The sequence below is a fragment of the Cibotium barometz genome, chromosome 13, assembly GCF_041138505.1.
Source record: "Cibotium barometz isolate CiBa-2024 chromosome 13, ASM4113850v1, whole genome shotgun sequence".
In the NCBI taxonomy this organism is placed as follows: Eukaryota; Viridiplantae; Streptophyta; class Polypodiopsida; order Cyatheales; family Cibotiaceae; genus Cibotium; species Cibotium barometz.
Genome location: NC_141058.1, coordinates 58,122,315 through 58,146,537, shown reverse-complemented (window position 1 = coordinate 58,146,537; position 24,223 = coordinate 58,122,315). Strand labels below are relative to the sequence as shown.

Sequence of the window (24,223 nt, the reverse complement as noted above, 5' to 3'; positions counted from 1 at the left end):
AGGTATGCATCTTGTCTCTTGGAATGCACTTATCGCATGATATTACCAACTTTCTTTAAGAGGATTCAATGTCCTCACCTCTATTTTGTCAAAGCGGGGTTGGTGGAAAATAGTGGTGTCACCTGACAACATATTGGGCTTGGTGGGAAATAGTGAGGTCACTTGACAACATACTGGTGGATTATGTGTATATTAAACGCAGTGCCCTTACAAAGGAGCATCTAGGAAGGATAAAAAATGTTTGATCAACCACCACAAGAGCATTTAATATATGAGCAATGCATACACACTGATCCATACATGAGCATACCCCAAGTGTGAACTGATGATTAGACAATCTCATTGCATCGTGGAAATCTTAAAAGACTCCTAGAGTACATGTCAAGAGCGGTATTCCAAAATGAAACATCCGCAACAAAGAGCCCACGTTTGTGAATATCCTCATAAATTTTTTTACTATTGGGGCTGGAATCTTCTCACATTCAACCATCCTACACTTGAACATTTTGACTCTAAAAGATAAGATTTTGTTGAAAATTATTGGTGGGTAGATATGTATACTAAGTATGGCTTACTTGTTGCAGAAGTACATGCCTTTTGTTTTAGCCCATCAAATCCAAACAAAGATATATAGGCAGCCAAAGCATTCTAGATTTTTGAGTTAAGCCCAGAAGTGCCCTTCTCCCTCCTTGTTAGGAGGATTCTCCATGGATTCCTCACTACTTGATGATTCCGAGACAATTTAGCCAGTGCACGGAAAACACACTCCTTTGTGTGTGTGTGCAGGCCGCGCGTTGCTTCCTTGTTGGGAGGAGGATCCTGGTTGGCTAGATGCATTGTATCATCAAAGGAAATGTTGTCACAAGCCTTTCGGACCTTACGTGCATGAAATGGTTTTCATTGTCTAAAAAGTTAGATTTGCACAGATCCATCCAGAATCATGGTCGTGTGATAAGAAATCTAGAATCCTCTTAACAAAGAGGGAGAAGGGCACTTCTGGGCTTAGCTCAAAAATCTAGAATGCTTTGGCTACCTATATATCTTTGTTTGGAAAGGTATGTACCTCTCCAAGTAAGCCATACTTAGTATACATACCCAATAATTTTCAACAAAATCTTATCTTTTAGAGTCAATATGTTCAAGTGTAGGATGGTTGGATGTGAGAAGATTCCAACCAATAGTAAAAACGTTCATGAGGATATTCACAAACGTGGGCTCTTTGTTGCAGATGTTTCATTTTAGAATACCGCTCTTCACATGTACTCTAGGAGTCTCTTGAGATTTCCCTGATGCAATGAGATTGTCTAAACATCAGTTCACACTTGGGGTATGCTCATGTATGGACCAGTGTGTATGCATTTCTCATATATTAAATGCTCCTGTGGTGGTTGATCAAACATTTTTTTATCCTTCTTAGATGCTCCTTTGCAAGGACACTGCGTTTAATATACACATGTGATAAGTGCATTCCAAGAGACAAGATGCATACCTATGGCACCCAAACTCTTCCCACCAAACATGCATACAAGCAGCAAGAAAGCAGAAGCACACCATGTAAACATTATAATTTAATAAGATAGACATCTGAAATAGTTCCTAGGGGTATCAATAAACTCATTTGAACAATTCGTTGGGCTGCTTTGGGTGAAGACCATCACAGTGATTCTAAAGAGGATCACGGCTGTGACTCTAAACCCTGCAAAATCAAGTCGACTAATATCTTCAGAATTATGAAGAGAAGCACATAGGGACTTCTTAACACTATGGAAAGTTATGAGGTCTGAGAATAAACAGTAATTTGATATGATTCCTGTCGTGATCATGCACACGATTTCTTATCACATGAGCATGATTCTGGATGGATCTGTGTAAATCTAAATTTCTAGACAATGAAAACCATTTCATGCACATAAGGTCTGGAAGGCTTGTGACACCGTTGCCTGTGATGATACAATGCATCTAGCCAACCAGGATCCTCCTCCCAAAAAGGAAGCAATGCACAGTCAGCACACACAAAGGAGTGTGTTTTCTTTGCACTGGCTGAATTATCTTGGAATCATCAAGTAGTGAGGAATCCATGGAGAATCCTCTTAACAAGGAAGGAGAAGGGTACTTCTGGGCTTATCTCAAAAATCTAGAATGCTTTATCCACCTATATCTTGGTCTAGATTTGATGGGCTAACAAAAAAAGTATGTACGTTTGCAAGTAAGTCATACTTAGTATACATATCTACCTAGTAATTTTCAATAAAATGATATCTTTTAGAGTCAAAATGTGCAAGTGTAGGATGGTTGGATGTGAGAAGATTCTAGCTCTAATAGTAGAAAAATTCACGAGGATATTCACAAATGTGGGCTCTTTCAAGATATTTCATTTTGGAACACCACTCTTGACATGTACTCTAGGAGGCTCTTAAGATTGCCACAATGCAATGAACATTGTCTCCAGCATCAGTTCACACCGGGGGTGCGCTCATGTATGGATCAGGGGGTCTATACATTAATCATATATTAAATGATGCTGTTGTGGCTCATAAAATACTTTTTAATCCTTCTCAGATGCTCCTTTGCAAGGGCATTGCATTTAATATACATATAATCCACCAATATGTTGTCAAATGACCGCACTATTTCTCACCGAGCACAATATGTTGTCAGGTGACACCACTATTTGATGATACAATGCATCTAGCCAACCAGGATCCTCCTCCCAAGAAAGCAATGCGCAGCCAGCACACACAAAGGAGTGTGTTTTCTTTGTACTGGCTAAATTCTCTTGGAATGATCAAGTAGTAAGAATCCATGGACAATCCTCTTAACGAAGGAAGAAGGGCACTTCTGGGCTTAGACCAAAAATCTAGAATGCTTTGGCTGCCTATATCTTTGCTTGGATTTGATGGGCGTTAAGCAAGAAAAGTATGTACTTCTGCAAGCAATCCATACTTAGTATACATATCTACCTAGTAATTTTCAACAAAATGATATCTGTTAGAGTCAAAATGTGCAAGTGTAGGATGGTTGAATGTGAGAAGATTCCAGCTAATAGTAGAAAAGTTCATGAGAGGATATTCACAAACGTGGGCCCTTTTAGGATGTTTCATTTTGGAATACCGCTCTTGACATGTACTCTAGGAGTCTTTTAAGATTTCCACGATGCAATGAGATTATCTCATCATCAGTTCACACTTGAGGTATGCTCATGTATGGATCAGTGTGTATACATTGCGTATATATTAAATGCTCCTTGGGTGGTTGATCAAACATTTTTTATCCTTCCTAGACGCTCCTTTTCAGGGGCACTGCGTTTAATATACACATAATCCACCAATATGTTGTCAAACAAGTGACCCCACTATTTCCCACCAAGCCCAATATGTTGGCAGGTGACACCACTATTTTCCACCAACCCCACTTTGACAAAATAAAGGTGAGGACATTGAATCCTCTTAAAGAAAGTTGGTAGTATCATGAGATAAGTGCATTCCAACCACGTAAACCTTATAATTTAATAAGATAGACATCTGAAATAAATCCTAGGGGTATCAATAAACGCATTTGAACAATTCATTGGGCTGCTTTGGGTGAAGACCATCACAGTGATTCTAAAGAGGATCACGGCTGTGACTCTAAACCCTGCAAAATCAAGTCCACTAATATCTTGAGAATCGAGAAGAGAAGCACGTAGGGACTTCTTAACACTATGGAAAGTTATGAGGTCTGAGAATAAACAATAATTTTGATGTGATTCCTGTCGTGATCATGCGCAGCACGATTTCTTATCACATGAGCATGATTTTGGATGGATCTGTGTGAATCTAAATTTCTAGACAATGAAAACCATTTCATGCACATAAGGTCTAGAAGGCTTGTGACACCATTGCCTATGATGATACAATGCATCTAGCCAACCAGGATCCTGCTCCAAAGGAAGCAACGCGCGGCGAGCACACACAAAGGAGTGTGTTTTCTTTGCACTGGCTGAATTCTCTTGGAATCATCAAAAGTAGTGAGGAATCCCTGGAGAATCCTATCGCGATCATGCCCATGATTTCTTATCACACGAGCAGCATGATTCTGGATGGATCTGTGCAAATCTAACTTTTTAGACAATGAAAACCATTTCATGCATGTAAGGTCCGGAAGGCTTGTGATGACAACATTTCCTTTGATGATACAATGCATCTAGCCAACCAGGATCCTCCTCCCAACAAGGAAGCAACGCACGGCCAGCACACACAAAGGAGTGTGTTTTCTGTGCACACTGGCTAAATTGTCTCGGAATCATCAAGTAGTGACGAATCCATGGAGATCATGCCCACGATTTCTTATCACACGAGCATGCTTTTGGATGGATCTGTGCAAATCTAACTTTTTAGACAATGAAAACCATTTCATGCATGTAAGGTCCGAAAGGCTTGTGACAACATTTCCTTTGATGATACAATGCATCTAGCCAACCAGGATCCTCCTCCCAACAAGGAAGCAATGCACGGCCAGCACACACAAAGGAGTGTGTTTTCTGTGCACTGGCTGAGTTGTCTTGGAATCATCAAGTAGTGAGGAATCCATGGAGAATCCTCTTAACAAGGAGGGAGAAGGGCACTTCTGGGCTTAGCTCAAAAATCTAGAATGCTTTGGCTGCCTATATATCTCTGTTTGGATTTGATGGGCTAAAACAAAAGGTATGTACCTCTGCAAGTAAGCCATACTTAGTATACATACCCAATAATTCTCAACAAAATCTTATCTTTTAGAGTCAATATGTTCAAGTGTAGGATGGTTGGATGTGAGAAGATTCCAGCCAATAGTAAAAAAATTCATGAGGATATTCACAAACGTGGGCTCTTTGTTGCGGATGTTTCATTTTGGAATACCGCTCTTGACATGTACTCTAGGAGTCTCTTAAGATTTCCACGATGCAATGAGATTGTCTGATCATCAGTTCACACTTGGGGTATGCTCATGTATGGATCAGTGTGTATGCATTTCTCATATATTAAATGCTCCTGTGGTGGTTGATCAAACATTTTTTTATCCTTCTTAGACGCTCCTTTGCAAGGGCACTACGTTTAATATACACATAATCCACCAATATGTTGTCAAGTGACCCCACTATTTCCAACCAAGCCTAATATGTTGTCATCAGGTGACACCACTATTTTCCACCAACCCCACTTTGACAAAATAGAGGTGAGGACATTGAATCCTCTTAAAGAAAGTTGGTTATATCATGCGATAAGTCCAAGAGATAAGATGCATACCTATGGCACCCAAACTCTTCCCACCAAACATGCATACAAGCAGCAAGAAAGCAGAAGCACACCGCGTAAACCTTATAATTTAATAAGATAGACATCTAAAATAGTTCCTAGTAGGGGTATCAATAAACTCATTTGAACAATTCGTTGGGCTGCTTTGGGTGAAGACCATCACAGTGATTCTAAAGAGGATCACAGCTGTGACTCTAAACCCTGCAAAATCAAGTCGACTAATATCTTCAGAATCGAGAAGAGAAGATGTAGGGACTTCTTAACACTATGGAAAGTTATGAGGTCTGAGAATAAATAGTAATTTTGATGTGATTCCTCTCGTGTTTCATGCACATAAGGTCTGGAAGGCTTGTGACACCGTTTCCTGTGATGATACAATGCATCTAGCCAACCAGGATCCTCCTCTCCCAAGGAAGCAACGCGCGGCGATGTGTTTTCTTTGCACTGGCTGAATTCTCTTAGAATCATCAAGTAGTGAGGAATCCATGGAGAATCCTATCGCGATCATGCCCACGATTTCTTATCACAGGAGTAGCATCATTCTGGATGGATCTGTGTAAATCTAACTTTTTAGACAATGAAAACCATTTCATGCATGTAAGGTCCGGAAGGCTTGTGACAACATTTCCTTTGATGATACAATGCATCTAGCCAACTAGGATTCTCCTCCCAATAAGGAAGCAATGCACGGCCAGCACACACAAAGGAGTGTGTTTTTTGTGCACTGGTGGCTGAATTGTCTCACAATCATCAAGTAGTGACGAATCCATGGAGAATCCTGTCGCGATCATGCCCACGATTTCTTATCACACGAGCATGATTCTGGATGGATCTGTGCAAATCTAACTTTTTAGACCATGAAAACCATTTCATGCACGTAAGGTCCGTAAGGCTTGTGACAACATTTCCTTTGATGATACAATGCATCTAGCCAACCAGGATCCTCCTCCCAAACAACAAGGAAGCAACGCGCGGCCAGCACACACAAAGGAGTGTGTTTTTTGTGCACTGGCTGAGTTGCCTCGGAATCATCAAGTAGTGAGGAATCCATGGAGAATCCTCTTAACAAGGAGAGAGAAGGGCACTTCTGGGCTTAGCTCAAAAATCTAGAATGCTTTGGCTGCCTATATATCTTTGTTTGGATTTGATGGGCTAAAACAAAAGGCATGTACCTTTAGTAAGCCATACTTAGTATACATACCCAATAATTTTCAACAAAATCTTATCTTTGAGTCAATATGTTCAAGTGTAGGATGGTTGGATGTGAGAAGATTCCAATCAATAGTAAAAAAATTCATGAGGATATTCACAAACATGGGCTCTTTGTTGCGAATGTTTCATTTTGGAATACCGCTCTTCACATGTACTCTAGGAGTCTCTTAAGATTTCCCTAATGCAATGAGATTGTCTAATCATCAGTTCACACTTGGGGTATGCTCATGTATGGATCAATGTGTATGCATTGCTCATATATTAAATGCTCCTGTGGTGGTTGATCAAACATTTTTTTATCCTTCTTAGACGCTCCTTTGCAAGGGCACTGCATTTAATATACACATAATCCACCAATATGTTGTCAAGTGACCCCACTATTTCCAACCAAGCCCAATATGTTGTCATCATGTGACACCACTATTTTCCACCAACCCCACTTTGACAAAATAGAAGTGAGGACATTGAATCCTCTTAAAGAAAGTTGGTAATATCATGCGATAAGTGCATTCCAAGAGACAAGATGCATACCTATGGCACCCAAACTCTTCCCACCAAACATGCATACAAGCAGCAAGAAAGCAGAAGCACACCGCATAAATCTTATAATTTAATAAGATAGACATCTGAAATAGTTCCTAGGGGTATCAATAAACTCATTTGAACAATTCGTTGGGCTGCTTTGGGTGAAGACCATCACAGTGATTCTAAAGAGGATCACAGTTGTGACTCTAAACCCTGTAAAATCAAGTCGACTAATATCTTCAGAATCGAGAAGAGAAGCACGTAGGGACTTCTTAACACTATGGAAAGTTATGAGGTCTGAGAATAAATAGTAATTTTGATGTGATTCCTGTCGTGATCATGCGCACGATTTCTTATCACATGAGCATGATTCTGGATGGATCTGTGTAAATCTAAATTTCTAGACAATGAAAACCATTTCATGCACATAAGGTCTGGAAGGCTTGTGACACCGTTGCCTATGATGATATAATGCATCTAGCCAACCAGGATCCTCCTCCCAAAAAGGAAGCAATGCGGAGCCAGCACACACAAGGGAGTGTGTTTTCTTTGCACTGGCTGAATTATCTTGGAATCATCAAGTAGTGAGGAATCCATGGAGAATCCTCTTAACAAGGAGGGAGAAGGGTACTTCTGGGCTTATCTCAAAAATCTAGAATGCTTTGTCTGCCTATATCTTGGTCTGGATTTGATGGGCTAACAAAAAAAGTATGTACGTTTGCAAGTAAGCCATACTTAGTTTACATATCTACCTAGTAATTTTCAACAAAATGATATCTTTTAGAGTCAAAATGTGCAAGTGTAGGATGGTTGGATGTGAGAAGATTCCAGCTAATAGTAGAAAAATTCATGAGGATATTCACAAATGTGGGCTCTTTCAAGATATTTCACAAATGTGGGCTCTTTCAAGATATTTCATTTTGGAACACCACTCTTGACATGTACTCTAGGAGGCTCTTAAGATTGCCACGATGCAATGAACATTGTCTGAGCATCAGTTCACACCTGGAGTATGCTCATGTATGGATCAGGGGGTCTATGCATTAATCATATATTAAATGATGGTGTTGTGGCTCATAAATTACTTTCTAATCCTTCTCAAATGCTCCTTTGCAAGGGCATTGCATTTAATATACATATAATCAACCAATATGTTGTCAAATGCCCGCACTATTTCTCACCGAGCACAATATGTTGTCAGGTGACACCACTATTTGATGATACAATGCATCTAGCCAACCAAGATCCTTCTCCCAAGGAAGCAATGCGCAGCCAGCACACACAAAGGAGTGTGTTTTCTTTGCACTGGCTAAATTCTCTTGGAATGATCAAGTAGTAAGAATCCATGGACAATCCTCTTAAGGAAGGAACAAGGGCACTTCTGGGCTTAGACCAAAAATCTAGAATGCTTTGGCTGCCTATATCTTTGCTTGGATTTGATGGGCATTAAGCAAGAAAAGCATGTACTTCTGCAAGCAATCCATACTTAGTATACATATCTACCTAGTAATTTTCAACAAAATGATATCTTTTAGAGTCAAAATGTGCAAGTGTAGGATGGTTGAATGTGAGAAGATTCCAGCTAAAAGTACAAAAGTTCATGAGAGGATTTTCACAAATGTGGGCCCTTTTAGGATGTTTCATTTTGGAATACCACTCTTGACATGTAGTCTAGGAGTCTCTTAAGATTTCCACGATGCAATGAGATTATCTCATCATCAGTTCACACTTGGGGTATGCTCATGTATGGATCAGTGTGTATGCATTGCTCATATATTAAATGCTCCTGTGGTGGTTGATCAAACATTTTTTTATCCTTCCTAGATGCTCCTTTGCAAGGGCACTGCGTTTAATATACACATAATCCACCAATATGTTGTCAAGTGACCCCACTATTTCCCACCAAGCCCAATATGTTGTCAGGTGACACCACTATTTTCCACCAACCCCACTTTGACAAAATGAAGGTGAGGACATTGAATCCTCTTAAAGAAAGTTGGTAATATCATGCGATAAGTGCATTCCAAGAGACAAGATGCATACCTATGGCACCCAAACTCTTCCCACCAATGTGCATACAAGCAGCAAGAAAGCGGAAGCACACCGCATAAACCTTATAATTTAATAAGATAGACATCTGAAATAGTTCCTAGGGGTATCAATAAACTCATTTGAACAATTCGTTGGGCTGCTTTGGGTGAAGACCATCACAGTGATTCTAAAGAGGATCATGGCTATGACTCTAAACCCTGCAAAATCAAGTCGACTAATATCTTCAGAATCGAGAAGAGAAGCACGTAGGGACTTCTTAACACTATGGAAAGTTATGAGGTCTGAGAATAAACAATAATTTTGATGTGATTCCTCTCGTGATCATGCGCACAATTTCTTATCACATGAGCACGATTCCGGATGGATCTGTGTGAATCTAAATTTCTAGACAATGAAAACCATTTCATGCACATAAGGTCTGGAAGGCTTGTGACACCGTTGCTTGTGATGATACAATGCATCTAGCCAACCAGGATCCTCCTCCCAAGGAAGCAATACGCAGCCAGCATACACAAAGGAGTGTGTTTTCTTTGCACTGGCAAAATTATCTTGGAATCATCAAGTAGTGAGGAATCCATGGAGAATCCTCTTAACAAGGAGGGAGAAGGGTACTTCTGGGCTTATCTCAAAAATCTAGAATGCTTTGTCCACCTATAGCTTGGTCTGGATTTGATGGGCTAACAAAAAAAGTCTGTACGTTTGCAAGTAAGCCATACTTAGTTTACATATCTACCAGTAATTTTCAACAAAATGATATCTTTTAGAGTCAAAATGTGCCAGTATAGGATGGTTGGATGTGAGAAGATTCCAGCTAATAGTAGAAAAATTCATGAGGATATTCACAAATGTGGGCTCTTTCAAGATGTTTCATTTTGGAACACCGCTCTTGACATGTACTCTAGGAGGCTCTTAAGATTGCCACGATGCAATGAACATTGTCTCAACATCAGTTCACACCTGGGGTACGCTCATGTATGGATCAGGGGGTCTATGCATTAATCGTATATTAAATGATGGTGTTGTGGCTCATAAAATACTTTTTAATCCTTCTCAGATGCTCCTTTTTACAAGGGCATTGCATTTAATATACATATAATCCACCAATATGTTAATAAATGACCGCACTATTTCTCACCGAGCACAATATGTTGTCAGGTGACACCACTATTTAATGATACAATGCATCTAGCCAACCAAGATCCTCCTCCCAAGGAAGCAATGCGCAGCCAGCACACACAAAGGAGTGTGTTTTCTTTGCACTGGCTAAATTCTCTTGGAATGATCAAGTAGTAAGGAATCCATGGACAATCCTCTTAAAGAAGGAAGAAGGGCGCTTTTGGGCTTAGACCAAAAATCTAGAATGCTTTGGCCGCCTATATCTTTGCTTGGATTTGATGCGTTAAGCAAGAAAAGTATGTACTTCTGCAAGCAATCCATACTTAGTATACATATCGACCTAGTAATTTTCAACAAAATGATATCTTTTGGAGTCAAAATGTGCAAGTGTAGGATGGTTGGATGTGAGAAGATTCCAGCTAGTAGAAAAGTTCATGAGAGGATATTCACAAACGTGGGCCCTTTTAGGATGTTTCATTTTGGAATACCGCTCTTGACATGTACTCCAGGAGTCTCTTAGGATTTCCACGATGCAATGAGATTGTCTCATCATCAGTTCACACTTGGGGTATGCTCATGTATGGATCAGTGTGTATGCATTGCTCATATATTAAATGTTGGTGTGGTGGCTGATCAAACATTTTTTAATCCTTCCTAGACACTTCTTTGCAAGGGCACTGTTGCATTTAATATACACATAATCCACCAATATGTTGTCAAGTGACCCCACTATTTCCCACCAAGCCCAATATGTTGTCGGTGACACCACTATTTCCCACCAACCCCACTTTGACAAAATAGAGGTGAGGACATTGAATCCTCTTAAAGAAAGTTGGTAATATCATGCGATAAGTGCATTCCAAGAGACAAGATGCATACCTATGGCACCCAAACTCTTCCCACCAAACATGCATACAAGCAGCAAGAAAGCAGAAGCACACTGCGTAAACTTTATAATTTAATAAGATAGACATCTAAAATAGTTCCTAGGGGTATCAATAAAGTCATTTGAACAATTCGTTGGGCTGCTTTGGGTGAAGACCATCACAGTGATTCTAAAGGGGATCACGGCTGCGACTCTAAACCCTGCAAAATCAAGTCGACTAATATCTTCAGAATCGAGAAGAGAAGCACGTAGGGACTTCTTAACACTATGGAAAGTTATCAGGTTTGAGAATAAATAGTAAATTTGATGTGATTCTTGTCGTGATCATGCGCACGATTTCTTATCACATGAGCATGATTCTGGATAGATCTATGTAAATCTAAATTTCTAGACAATGAAAACCATTTCATGCACATAAGGTCTGGAAGGCTTGTGACACCATTGCCTCTGATGATACAATGCATCTAGCCAACCAGGATCCTCCTCGCAAGGAAGCAATGCGCAGCCAGCACACACAAAGGAGTGTGTTTTCTTTGCAATGGCTGAATTATCTTGGAATCATCAAGTAGTGAGGAATCCATGGAGAATCCTCTTAACAAGGAGGGAGAAGGGTACTTCTGGGCTTATCTCAAAAATCTAGAATGCTTTGTCTGCCTATATCTTGGTCTGGATTTGATGAGCTAACAAAAAAAGTATATACGTTTGCAAGTAAGCCATACTTAGTATACATATCTACCTAGTAATTTTCAACAAAATGATATCTTTTAGAGTCAAAATGTGCAAGTGTAGGATGGTTGGATGTGAGAAGATTCCAGCTATCATGAGGATATTCACAAATGTGGGCTCTTTCAAGATATTTCATTTTGGAACACCACTCTTGACATGTACTCTAGGAGGCTCTTAAGATTGCCACGATGCAATGAACATTGTCTCAGCATCAGTTCACACCTGGGGTACGCTCATGTATGGATTAGGGGGTCTATGCATTAATCATATATTAAATGATGCTGTTGTGGCTCATAAAATACTTTTTAATCCTTCTCAGATGCTCCTTTGCAAGGGCATTGCATTTAATATACATATAATCCACCAATATGTTGTCAAATGCCCGCACTATTTCTCACCGAGCACAATATGTTGTCAGGTGACACCACTATTTGATGATACAAATGTATCTAGCCAACCAGGATCCTCCTCCCAAGGAAGCAATGCGCAGCCAGCACACACAAAGGAGTGTGTTTTCTTTGTACTGGCTAAATTCTCTTGGAATGATCAAGTAGTAAGGAATCCATGGACAATATTCTTAAGGAAGGAAGAAGGGCACTTCTGGGCTTAGACCAAAAATCTAGAATGCTTTGGCCGCCTATATCTTTTCTTGGATTTGATGGGCGTTAAGCAAGAAAAGTATGTACTTCTGCAAGCAATCCATACTTAGTATACATATCTACCTAGTAATTTTCAACAAAATGATATCTTTTAGAGTCAAAATGTGCAAGTGTAGGATGGTTGAATGTGAGAAGATTCCAACTAGTAGTAGAAAAGTTCATGAGAGGATATTCACAAACGTGGGCCCTTTTAGGATGTTTCATTTTGGAATACCACTCTTGACATGTACTCTAGGAGTCTCTTAAGATTTCCACGATGTAATGAGATTATCTCATCATCAGTTCACACTTGGGGTATGCTTATGTATGGATCAGTGTGTATGCATTGCTCATATATTAAATGCTGGTGTGGTGGTGGATGATCAAACATTTTTTAATCCTTCCTAGACACTTCTTTGCAAGGGCACTGCATTTAATATACACATAGTCCACCAATATGTTGTCAAGTGACCCCACTGATTCCCACCAAGCCCAATACGTTGTCGGTGACACCACTATTTCCCACCAACCCCACTTCGACAAAATAGAGGTGAGGACATTGAATCCTCTTTAAAAAATAGTTGGTAATATCATGCGATAAGTGCATTCCAAGAGACAAGATGCATACCTATGACACCCAAACTCTTCCCTCCAAACATGCATACAAGAAACAAGAAAGCGGAAGCACACCACCGCATAAACTTGATAATTTAATAAGATAGACATCTGAAATAGTTCCTAGGGGTATCAGGAAACCCATTTGAACAATTCGTTGGGTTGCTCTAAGAATAACTAGTAATTTTGATGTGATTCGTGTCGTGATCATGCCCACAATTTCTTATCACACGAGCATAATTCTGGATGGATTTGTGCAAATCTAACTTTTTAGACAATGAAAACCATTTCATGCACATAAGGTCCGGAAGGCTTGTGACAACATTTCCTTTGATGATACAATGTATGGTCAACACCCTTTAGGATCCTTCGCAGGTGACCTATCGCTTCACTCATAGGCCGCTTCCTTGGTCCCTCATCCACCATACCGGAAGCTCACCATTTTAATCGAACCGAGGCTGGTCAAGACCTCGGCCGACCTTGCTATGCGAGACATCCTCCATTGACTCTCCGTTAGCTGTTATCAGATTGGGTCTCCACGACCTCATTCACAAGATGGTCAAAATGCTTCCCCAGCATTCTTGACATAAAACAATCATTTAAAAATAGGTCATAAATACAGTTTCTATAACAAACTCTCGTCTTTCCACATTGTTCCACATCAATTCTCATTTATTTCATATGTATTCCCATTCTCATCACATCATTTTCCATTTCATCACATCTTTTCTCACTTATCCGCATCAGATCTCATCCACTCGCATATCACATCATTTTCCATTTCATCACATCTTTTCTCACTTATCCGCATCAAATCTCATCTACCCATATCCACATCTCATTACATCACATTCATTCACATCTCATTCATTTTACCTCACATCTCATTCATTCACATCTATCCCGATTCACATTCCATCACATCACATTCATTCATATCCGTCACATTCACATTCATTCATTCACATTCACATTCACATTCATTCATATCCATCACATTCACATTCATTTATATCCATCACATTCATTCTCATCACCATTATATCACATCACGTCTATCCACATCATATCTCATTCATACACATCTCATCTCATTCATCCACATCCATCCAATCGTTCACATGTACGACTTCTTACATCTATCTATACATTCATATCCATCACTTCACATCAACATATATTTATGACACATCACATCTCTTTCCATCACGTCACATTCTTTCACATACACATCTATATCCATTCTTTCACATACTCATTCACATCCATTCTTCACATACACATTCACATCACATTCTTTCACATACACATCCACATCCATTCTTTCACATACATATCCACATCAATTCTTTCACATATACATACATTCACATCCATTCTTCACTTATACATTTACATCCATTTTTATCACATAACATCCACTCATATCCCATATCATTCATTTACATCCTGATTCACATGACATCACATCTCATCCATTCCTTCACATCTAACTGATTCACATCACATCTTATCACATCTACTCACCTCACATCTCATCACCTCTATTCACATCACAACCAACCATCCATTCATTCACACTTATCTGATTCTCATCACATCTCATTACATCTATTCACCTCACATCTCATCACCTCTATTCACATCACATCCATCCATCCATCCATTCACATCTATCTGATTCACATCACATCTCATCATCATATCTATTCACCTCACATCTCATCACCTCTATTCACATCACATCCATCCATCCATTCACATCTATCTGATTCACATCACATCTCATTACATCTATTCACCTCACATCTCATCACCTCTATTCACATCACATCCATCCATCCATTCACATCTATCTGATTCACATCACATCTCATCACATCTATTCACCTCACATCTCATCACCTCTATTCACATCACAACCACCCACCATCCATTCATTCACACTTATCTGATTCTCATCACATCTGATCACATCTATTCACCTCACATCTCATCACCTCTATTCACATCACATCCATCCATCCATTCACATCTATCTGATTCACATCGCATCTCATCACATCTATTCACATCACATCCATCCATCCATTCAAATCTATCTGATTCACATCCATCCATCCATTCACATCTATCTGATTCACATCACATCTATTCATAGAATTTAAACATAGAATTTAAGAGAATTCTAATTTTTGATATAAAGATTCTTTACACATCTATTTATGCATAAAAATCAACTTCAGTGGGAATAACACTTTTATAAAGATCCTTTTGTGCATCTATTTATGCATAAATTCAATTTTAAGAAAAATAACACTTTTGAAATAAAATTAAATCCTTTATGCATCTTTCTAGACATAAAATCAATTTTAATGAAAATAACACTTTTGAAATAAAAATAAATCCTTTATGCATCTTTCTATGCATAAAATCAATTTTAATGAGAATAACACTTTTGAAATACAAATAAATATTTTATGTTTCTTTCTATGCATAAAATTAATTTTAATGAAAACAATACTTTTATAATAAAAATTTCCATTATGCATCTTTCTATACATAGAAATTAAATTCAATGAAAACAACACTTTTATAAATAAAAATTTCCATTATGCATAGAAATTAAATTCAATGAAAACAACACTTTTATAATAAAAATTTCCATTATGCATCTTTCTATGCATAGAAATTAATTTTTATAATTAATATCACTGATATCCATGCATATTCATAGGTGAATATGTACATGGAGTAAATTAGAATATTTCTTTTAGAATGCACAAACGGTGGGAATTACTCTTTTAGAATAACATAAAAATAAACTTTCTTTTCCACAAAAATTTTGCCATAACCTCCTTTGTATAGCTGACCATTTCTCAATTTTTAACATTCTATTTTCTATTTAAATTAACCCCAATAAGATATAAAGGACTCTAATCTACACAATTTTCAATTTCAAGAGAGTAAACAATAAGAAAAGTTTAATCAATTTGTTTGTTAATCATTCTAGGATAAAGAAAGGCTGAATTGTAAGGAAGAGAAGGGGATGGCCATTTCATCAAGGCATAGCATCAGAATTTAATTTAATCAACTATAAAAAACAAGAAGATTAAGAAAACCATAGATTTAAAATTTAAAAGTAAGAAGAATTTAGTTTACATAGATTTGTAAGCTTTCCTTTGGCTTGAGGGATTGAGCGTTCTACTCTTGTTTGGATCAAGAGTGGCCACCAATTACTTTGGAGAGGATTAAGCCAAAAACAATTGAATTATCAAGAAAATTCAATGTCTGGGTAGGAGTAGAGTAACAGTGCATAAACACTATTAACCTTTTACAAAGGGAGTGGCTTCTATTTATAGGAAAAAATGAGCCTCTAACCAAGTAAACTGATTCTAGAATTTTCCAAATCAGTTTGGTCAATTTTTGACCATTTTTGGGTCAGTTTAGCTTACTTTTTGGATCTAGTTGAAACAGGAGAGAGGAGAGATGAAAATATCTCATTATTTATGAGTTTAAAACTCCTCCACGCATGTGAAATAGGTGCCTCCTTCATGAGGGGAGATCCCCACACTGTGTCAAAAATGCATCATTTCCTCTAAATATCTCTTCTTTTTTAACTAATAAACCTTGTCCATCTTATGTGAGTATTTACTCATTTTTGGGGGTCTTTCTTTTATTATTCAATTTATCTCCTCCCTACATTTGGATTAATCCTATTAGTCCATAGGAACCCTAATTAGACCATAATCCAAATTTTTTTGAAAATCTGGACCCTTAGGCTAAGGTCCTTTTTATCTATTTTCAATTAATTCCATTGGAAAGTTCTTTTTGAATTTCTGTTTTAAGGGAAACCATTTTAGACACTAGGAGGGTTTTTATATCCAAAAATATCTCAGTTTTGAATTATCTCCCTCTAGATATTTTCTCTCTCTAGGCCAAACAGGGTAAAACAGGATCTTTCTTTTATTTCAGAGAGGGGAATAATTATAAGATCAGAAGGGGAGGTTCTTACACCTGCACACCTCAAAAGCCGGAGGGAGGAATCTTACAATATAAAGGTGCCTAGGAAAAGTCCAACTTTATGCCCTCATGAGCTACAAGAATCTTCTATAAGGCTAAAAAAAGGTTCTTTTCCCTTCCTTGAGTACATAAGAGAAGAACGTAAGAATGCACTAATCTATCCATGGTATAGCTCAATGATTTAAGGTTTTACTTTAATGACTCCAAATCTAAGCAATGAAAGTGACTTACCATAGTATGGAGGATCATAGGTTGTTCCACCAAGTGATGTAAAAAATGATCCACAAGAGTCTCTCTCATCTATGAAGAAAGTTTAATGGAGGACAAACATTAGAAATGATATAAAAGAAAGCACCACATTAAGCCCTAATCCCTCTTGGGTGTACAAGTGCATTTTAGCTTGAAGATTCAACGTGACCCTCCATAGGTTTTGACCTTTTTTGAAATCAAGAGATTGAAATGAAGGAAGCCTTGCAAGAGAAGCCATGTGAGGTTGGAGAGATAAAGAAATAGAATGGAAAACCAGCCCCTTTCTTTTTTCAAAGTAAAGGCCACATTTTAAATCAATGGAACCTTAAGCAAGTGTAAAGTCTTTTTTTTGCAGGTGCTACAAAGTAGGTAATAATGGCCATAATAGGAGGTAGCCTCTCTAGAGACAAGAAAACTTCATTCACACTACAACCCAATCCACCATCTTTCAAGTCTTTCTCCATGTGACGTCAATAGCAATGAAAGGAAGTCATGATGGTTTTTTTTTAAGGAAGTATATATATATATATATATATATATATATATATATATATATATATAGTTATGTGAAGAGATGCACAATCAACCAAAGAATATTTTTTAGAGGGTAATATCAGCAGGGATAAGGATACATTGCAAAATAAGGTGGAAGTAATACTAGGCCAATTAGGGGAGGAGGCTAGCTTGAAGATGGTGTCCACATCATAGTTTCACATGAGTCCATCAACCTCTATAATGTGTGCAAAGCATGGCCATAAAATCTAAACCAACTACCTAACTCCTTGTTGGTGCCAATGTAAATAACTCATGAATGAGTTCATGGATGAGGTTGTGGAGGAAAACACCAATTTTCAGTAGTAAAGTATAATACCTTGTGTAAAGACTTCAAACTCATGCTTAATCAAGGCCAAAATCCGTGCTCGTTAAGCCTCAAAATCCTTTGTTGGTTAATCTCAAATCCTATGCTTTAATAAGCTTCAATCCACTCTTAATCAACGCGAAATCCACACTTGACTAAGCTTCAAGCTCCATGCTTACAAAGACTAAACCCCATGCATATTCAAGCTTAATACATGTCCTTGTTTCATGGACTAAACCCATGTCCATGCTTGATTTAGCTTCAACCCATGCTACTAATATTCCACACTATTCATATATTTCACTCAATACTACATCAAATTTGGTTGACTAATACCCAATATTGCTAGCTTGGAATTCTTCTTCACAAATTCTGCACCAATTTTTGGGTAACACTAGGTACTTCTCTTTTGCTTTAAAATCAACATTAACCCCATCATCAATAACTCCCACACTAACATTATCTTCTTCCCATTCACGTCTTCCATTATGTTTCACTCACTTCATATTCTTCCTTGCTCTTACTTTTCACATTACACAACACTCATCTCTTTTAATTACACAAATTATAATTTATTTACAGAACTCACATCTTACTAACATAAATAAATTTGCCTTCTTAAGCATCCCTGTGATGGGTCTATAAATATTAAATTCAAATGACCTAAACGGGGATTCACATCCACATTCACGTTCAACTAAGAAGTGGCTAAGATGGAGAGTACAAGAGACAACTCCAAGAGGCACTGTGATGAATTTGAACATGCCATAGTCAGGCCGCAAGAAAGACAAGATAGCTCGAGCAGAATCAAGAGGAACAAAGACAAAGTGAGGAAACATTGCTTTGCGCTAGTATTATACAAGATCAACTTAAAAAGGTAGCAACAATATGGAGCCCAACATCGTGTTCAAATATCAAAGATTTGAGTGCAAGCCGCAAAGGCTAAAGTAACCAAGGAATAAGAAGAAATCAAAGCCCACATGGATAGCTGCAAAGCCAATGCTAAGTATGAGTAGATTTTTAAAAAAAAACTAGAGGATCAAGAACAAAATATGAACCTTACGGAAGCCATGCAAAAGCTGGATAAGTATTATAGCAAGCTTTTCTTGATGTCCGAAGAACATGTGCATATGCTTGATATGGAAAATCAAATGCAGAACAAAGTCAAATACATGAACCTTGTTGAGATTACAAGGCCACTATTGGCAAGGAAAAAAGCAAAGAAAACGTCGTCAACCAATAGTGCCATATGCTTCACTAACATTTTCTCTTCATGACCCCCCAATACTAAATTTTCTCTATTAATTGTGAAGTAATCCATGATACTCATTAGCATTAGCATTGATAATGCAAAAGAAAAATTCAAAGAAAGAGACCCAAAATTAAAATTCAAAAAAAAAAAGGAGAAGACAAAACTATATTCTCAAGGAAAAAGAGTATCAAGGAAGCTCAATGTACTAATTGTTCTACATCATGACCTTCCTACAAGTGGATAACTCTACGATCAACCACTGACTAGAGATCCACTAACCCTCATACAAAATTCTTTTCTTCATCATAGCATCCCTACCTATCCCATCTTTATCGAAGGGGCCGCATAGAGATTTGAGAAACTTCTCTTACATCAATCACAAGGACATGATTGAGAAAAGAAAGAGGGATAGGTTAACCAATGGTTAACATGGATCACTCTAATTAACTCAACAATGTTCAATTTAGATCCACAAAAAGACCTTTTTGTGATGTCACCTTGTATTACAAAAATCTTTTCCATGTTGTACATATCCTTGGGATGGCCACACATCTTGGGCATCAAGCTTCTAACATGAGGAGCCCGACTTATGAGGCTAATCATATGTTTACATCCTAGAACTAGCAATGGGTACCCTCAAGCGACTTACTCTTAAGCACCCTATAGTGAAAAGACTTACGAAATATATAAGTCAATTTTCCTCTTGTTGTAAAAAGCATTCCCTATTGTGAAAATTCGAGAGAAAAGACTTGTGAAATCTAGATATAACTCAAATTTCCTCTTCTTGTAAAGAGCATTCCCTATTATGAAAACTCAAGTCTAGTCTCTTCGCTCTTGTGCTTTTATGCTTGCCATTCTCAAGCTCATGCTAGTGTGGTAGTGTGTGAGAGTTAAGAAAGAGAATGGCTTGTGACCTTATGTGAGAGTTACCTTCTTCTTCTCTTCTCCTTTACTCTACTTTCTTCTTAGTTATATCCGAGCAAGCAAGGTAGTGCAAGTAGAAGGTGCTCACATAGCTTCTATCATGTGCATTGATTCATACCCAAAAGAAGGAGAACCATGACAAAGTGTCAACGGCGTGGAAGTGCAATCGGAGTAACTTCTACCTTTGAAAGGTCAAGCTTTCTAATCAAGAAGTAAGTATCCTAACGACCCTTTCAATGAATATTTAAGAGAGCATCAAATAGATGGATACCATGAAGCAATACTTTACAATCCTTTTGAGTAGGTGATCCATGAAGAAGGCATGAAAAGAGGAGACCTTTGATGTACACCCTAGTAACAGAGAATTTACCACATTACTCTCGTACGTTTGCTTCATTAATAGAACATTACTCATTGTTTACTTACATAAGCTAAGAGGCATGTACAAAATGTGTGTGTGTGTGAGAGAGAGAGTTCAATCTTTTTCATGTATAGTATAGATTAAAGAGTTGACAATCATTATATTAAAAATCTTGATGGACATGGACATTGAAAAAATAAACTGTTATTTTTTCCAAATAATTAGATTTGTATTTAAGTAGTGCTATCATTTCTCTCAAATATAACTAGGTTTTGGCATTTACTTACCCTCTTCTTTGACATTTAGCTTTATTTGATAGAGCTTGGCATGCACCATAGTAAGGATCCTTATACACGTGCATCGTCTCATGTCATCACTATCAAAGGGGTGGGGCCAGCTACTCATTGAAGATCCAGGCCCTCCATCGCCTGCCAACCTCTCCACCCACCGTAGCATCCCATAGAGGCTATTGAGCACTTGTGTAAATGCCCAAGGAAGTACACTTGCCATGTGAGGACCAAGCATGCCATCATCCTTCCACACGATGTACGGTTGAGCCATCTCTCTCCAAAGACCTCCTAAAATATGATTTCGCAAAATCGAAAAATGTTCTTTACAAGATTTTTAAGACGAAGGGCACCTAAGTGCTTAAGTCTCTCCTTGTCAATCCAAGCTAAGTCTTCTAATTTTAAGCTAAGTCTTCTAATTTTCAAATTTTCAAGTTGATCACCAACCCATATCTCTCGTTATATCGTTGCGTTAATGTATGACAAGACCAAGGTAAGAGTAGGTGGAGTGTCAACCAACGCTTTGCTTTGCCACAGTCCAGCACGAGGGAAGCACTTGACCTTGTTGGATCTGCAAGACAAGGCCAAGTAGATGGTCTAGCCACATCCTCAGAAGGGAGTCCAGTATTTGTAGTTCTAGCAAGAGGACTTCAAGTCGAGGCACCCAGCAAAACAGACAATGCCCAAATGAGTGCCGACACAATAAAGACACAATGCATGCCGACAGACAGATCCACACAGAGGCTCGATACGCACCAGAGGTTTATAAACCTTATAATCCGGTTTAATTTTTGACGGGCACGTTTGACCTTCAAAGTTGATGGGTTTAGTGAAATACAAGTTTTTTTTTTTGTATTTTAGTATAATTTAGCGGCATTTTAAGATTTCTTTGAAACCCCATTCAACAAAAAGTATTTTTGGTATATGAATATCAACAAGTATTTTTGGTTTACGAATTTATATGTATACTAGTGCTCAACCTGCTCGTTGTCGGTATATAAAAGACATTAAGAAGCAAAACATAGGAATAGAAGCCCCGGGTTGTCGGAATGTAAAAGACATTAAGAAGCAAAACATAGGAATGGAAGCCGGAATACTAAGAGTCAAATCAAGACTGAAAGCGAGAATACAAAGGGTCAAATCTAAGAGATTTTTTCTTCTTTTTCTTTTAGAATCCAAAATTTCTTTTTGTCTCCTCTCCCTGTGCCTTGGTTGTCCATAGTTAATATGTAATAGATATTGGTCAAAAAAAAAAGATGTGCCATGGAAGATAAAGCCCATTCCACTACATGGCCACAATGCACATTAAGGAAACCCTAAAATCAAGAACAAGACAACAGTCACGTGGAGACCATTAAAGGTAGTAAAAGTTTTAATTTTTTGTTTTTCAAGCCGGGTCAAAAAAGAACAAGCTTTTTTGAGACTCAAAAGAAAAACGCTTTTGTCATTAGCTTCATCGTTAAAAGCCTTAATCATCTAAAAAAATCTTCAAATACGAAATGGCACTTTATGAGACTGAAGTGCTTAGATAAATATAATGAAAGAGTGGATCTGTCTTTTTTTCTAATGAAAGAGTGGATCTGTCTTGAAATGAATTGATCTATGGTAGGCAATAATGGTGACCCAATGACCATCTCCTTCTGGCGCCTGGCAGCCACTCTTTAAAAACAAGCTTCAAGCAAGCAGCAGCAGCACAACGCTGCTAAGCTGCACACCACAACGAGGTGCAATGTCAGACCTTCCCTTGTCATTCAAAGACGTTCCAAAGTACTCGAATTACATTCGTTCACTTTATAATACCTGGTACAGAGCAGATTTAGAAGCTTACCATCCTTCCATGAAAGAGGGACCGCTGCTACCTGGCTGTTGTTGTGGTTTATAAGGAGGGGGCTGTTGAGGGGGAGGGTATCCATAGCCTTGTGGAGGGTAACCGGCCTGTGGGGGGTAGCCTTGTGGAGGGTAACCGGCCTGTGGGGGGTAGCCTTGTGAGGGGTAACCCTGGGGAGGGTAGCCTTGTTGGGGGTAACCTGGACAAGCAAATGCAAGATTTGGGCGCATTTCTATAGTTATATAGAGAGCATTACAGAGAAAAAAACCATACCTTGTGGAGGAGGGGGATTGACAGGGGGATTGTGGGGATCGTAGTAACTCATGGTTTGCTGCTCTTGTGCTCTACAAAGATTACAACAATCGATAACCCAACTTCCAACAACAAAGGAGCGAATGGATCCAAAGGAGGGAAGGGGCAAGTTAGATCTGAGCTGAGGGCGCCGCTGTTCTTCTTTACATGGTCTTCTTCTTTTTTCCCCGCAAAGAGCCCGGTTCAACGCGGCGGCCGCGGACAGATGAAGCCTGTGCCTCAACCTCCTCCAGATAGTACCCCCCTATAGACCATAGGGTCCAATGTCCATGCCGTCCAAAGTTCTGTCTCGTTGTGACTGGACGCACGCGCAAGGGAAATGAATGTGAGCACGTCCAAACATTTGTGGATCATAGGTATGCCCTATTGGTCTCTACCGGCATCCTTGGGGTGTTTACACACTACGGGCTTGCTCACGAAAAAGCTTTTTTGATAAATAATTGTTAGGCGACAATACCTTTTATAGACCGCGGGCATGCCCACCGAAAAGGCATCCTGCAACCAACTGAGAGCTGTGGGCAGGCTATTCCGCCCGAAACTGGAATGGTGGTTGTTGGGCTCTAGTTAGCAAAACACATCAACGTTGAGGGTGCATGGGCGTGGTCACAGTCTGTAAAGAAATGTCAGATGGGCGGGTGATTGTGGTGATTTGATTGGTTGGGCAAAACTTTTTCATGGGCTTACACCCAAGTGCGTAAACACCCTTATTGTTGGAGAACATGAGCATTTGGGTACCTATGAAAGAATACAAATGTTATTGAAAACCTCTTCATAGCGGAGCAAAACAATAGCCATATTTTTTTTGGGGATCTTTGTGCTCGTATGCGTGTGTGCTTTTTCATGTCGCTGTCAATAGCTAGCAAGTTTTAAACCCAGCACCTCATGCATGGGACTTCAACACCTTACCGCTAGGCCGTGTCTCCATTGGTAAAACAATAACCATTTTTAACAAGGTGAACATTTTGCTCTTCTTTGTAGATGAAAAGTGTATCACAATGCTTGACCACATTCAACTTCTTCTTTACAATGTTGAAGAATCCACTCCTTTTGGGAAAAGTTTGATGTGATGATGAGCAAGTAATGTTTTT

General features: G+C 38.6%; 1 protein-coding gene across 2 annotated transcripts; it reads right to left on the bottom strand.

The window, feature by feature from the left end:
* Window positions 1-22,354: 22,354 nt before the first annotated feature.
* Window positions 22,355-23,455, bottom strand: LOC147632876 (uncharacterized). Of its 2 annotated transcripts, XM_086807782.1 has the most exons (4): window positions 23,097-23,455; window positions 22,978-23,022; window positions 22,824-22,944; window positions 22,355-22,702 (listed from the first exon to the last, which is right to left on the bottom strand). In XM_086807782.1, exons 1-4 carry the CDS (start codon window positions 23,146-23,148, stop codon window positions 22,657-22,659), a joined length of 264 nt encoding a protein of 87 aa, XP_086663908.1. In that variant the 5' UTR covers window positions 23,149-23,455; the 3' UTR covers window positions 22,355-22,656. The 2 variants fall into 2 exon arrangements, with proteins under 2 accessions (XP_086663908.1, XP_086663907.1); XM_086807781.1 differs by having other exon boundaries at window positions 22,824-23,022; window positions 23,097-23,446.
* Window positions 23,456-24,223: the final 768 nt, after the last annotated feature.

Coding starts and splice junctions, on each gene's coding strand:
- LOC147632876 (XM_086807781.1), bottom strand. CDS start 23,148: ATGAGTTACTACGATCCCCACAATCCCCCTGTCAATCCCCCTCCTCCA. Junction 23,023..23,096: donor CAATCCCCCTCCTCCACAAG/GTATGGTTTTTT, acceptor TTGCTTGTCCAG/GTTACCCCCAACAAGGCTAC. Junction 22,703..22,823: donor CCCTCTTTCATGGAAGGATG/GTAAGCTTCTAA, acceptor TGTGGTGTGCAG/CTTAGCAGCGTTGTGCTGCT.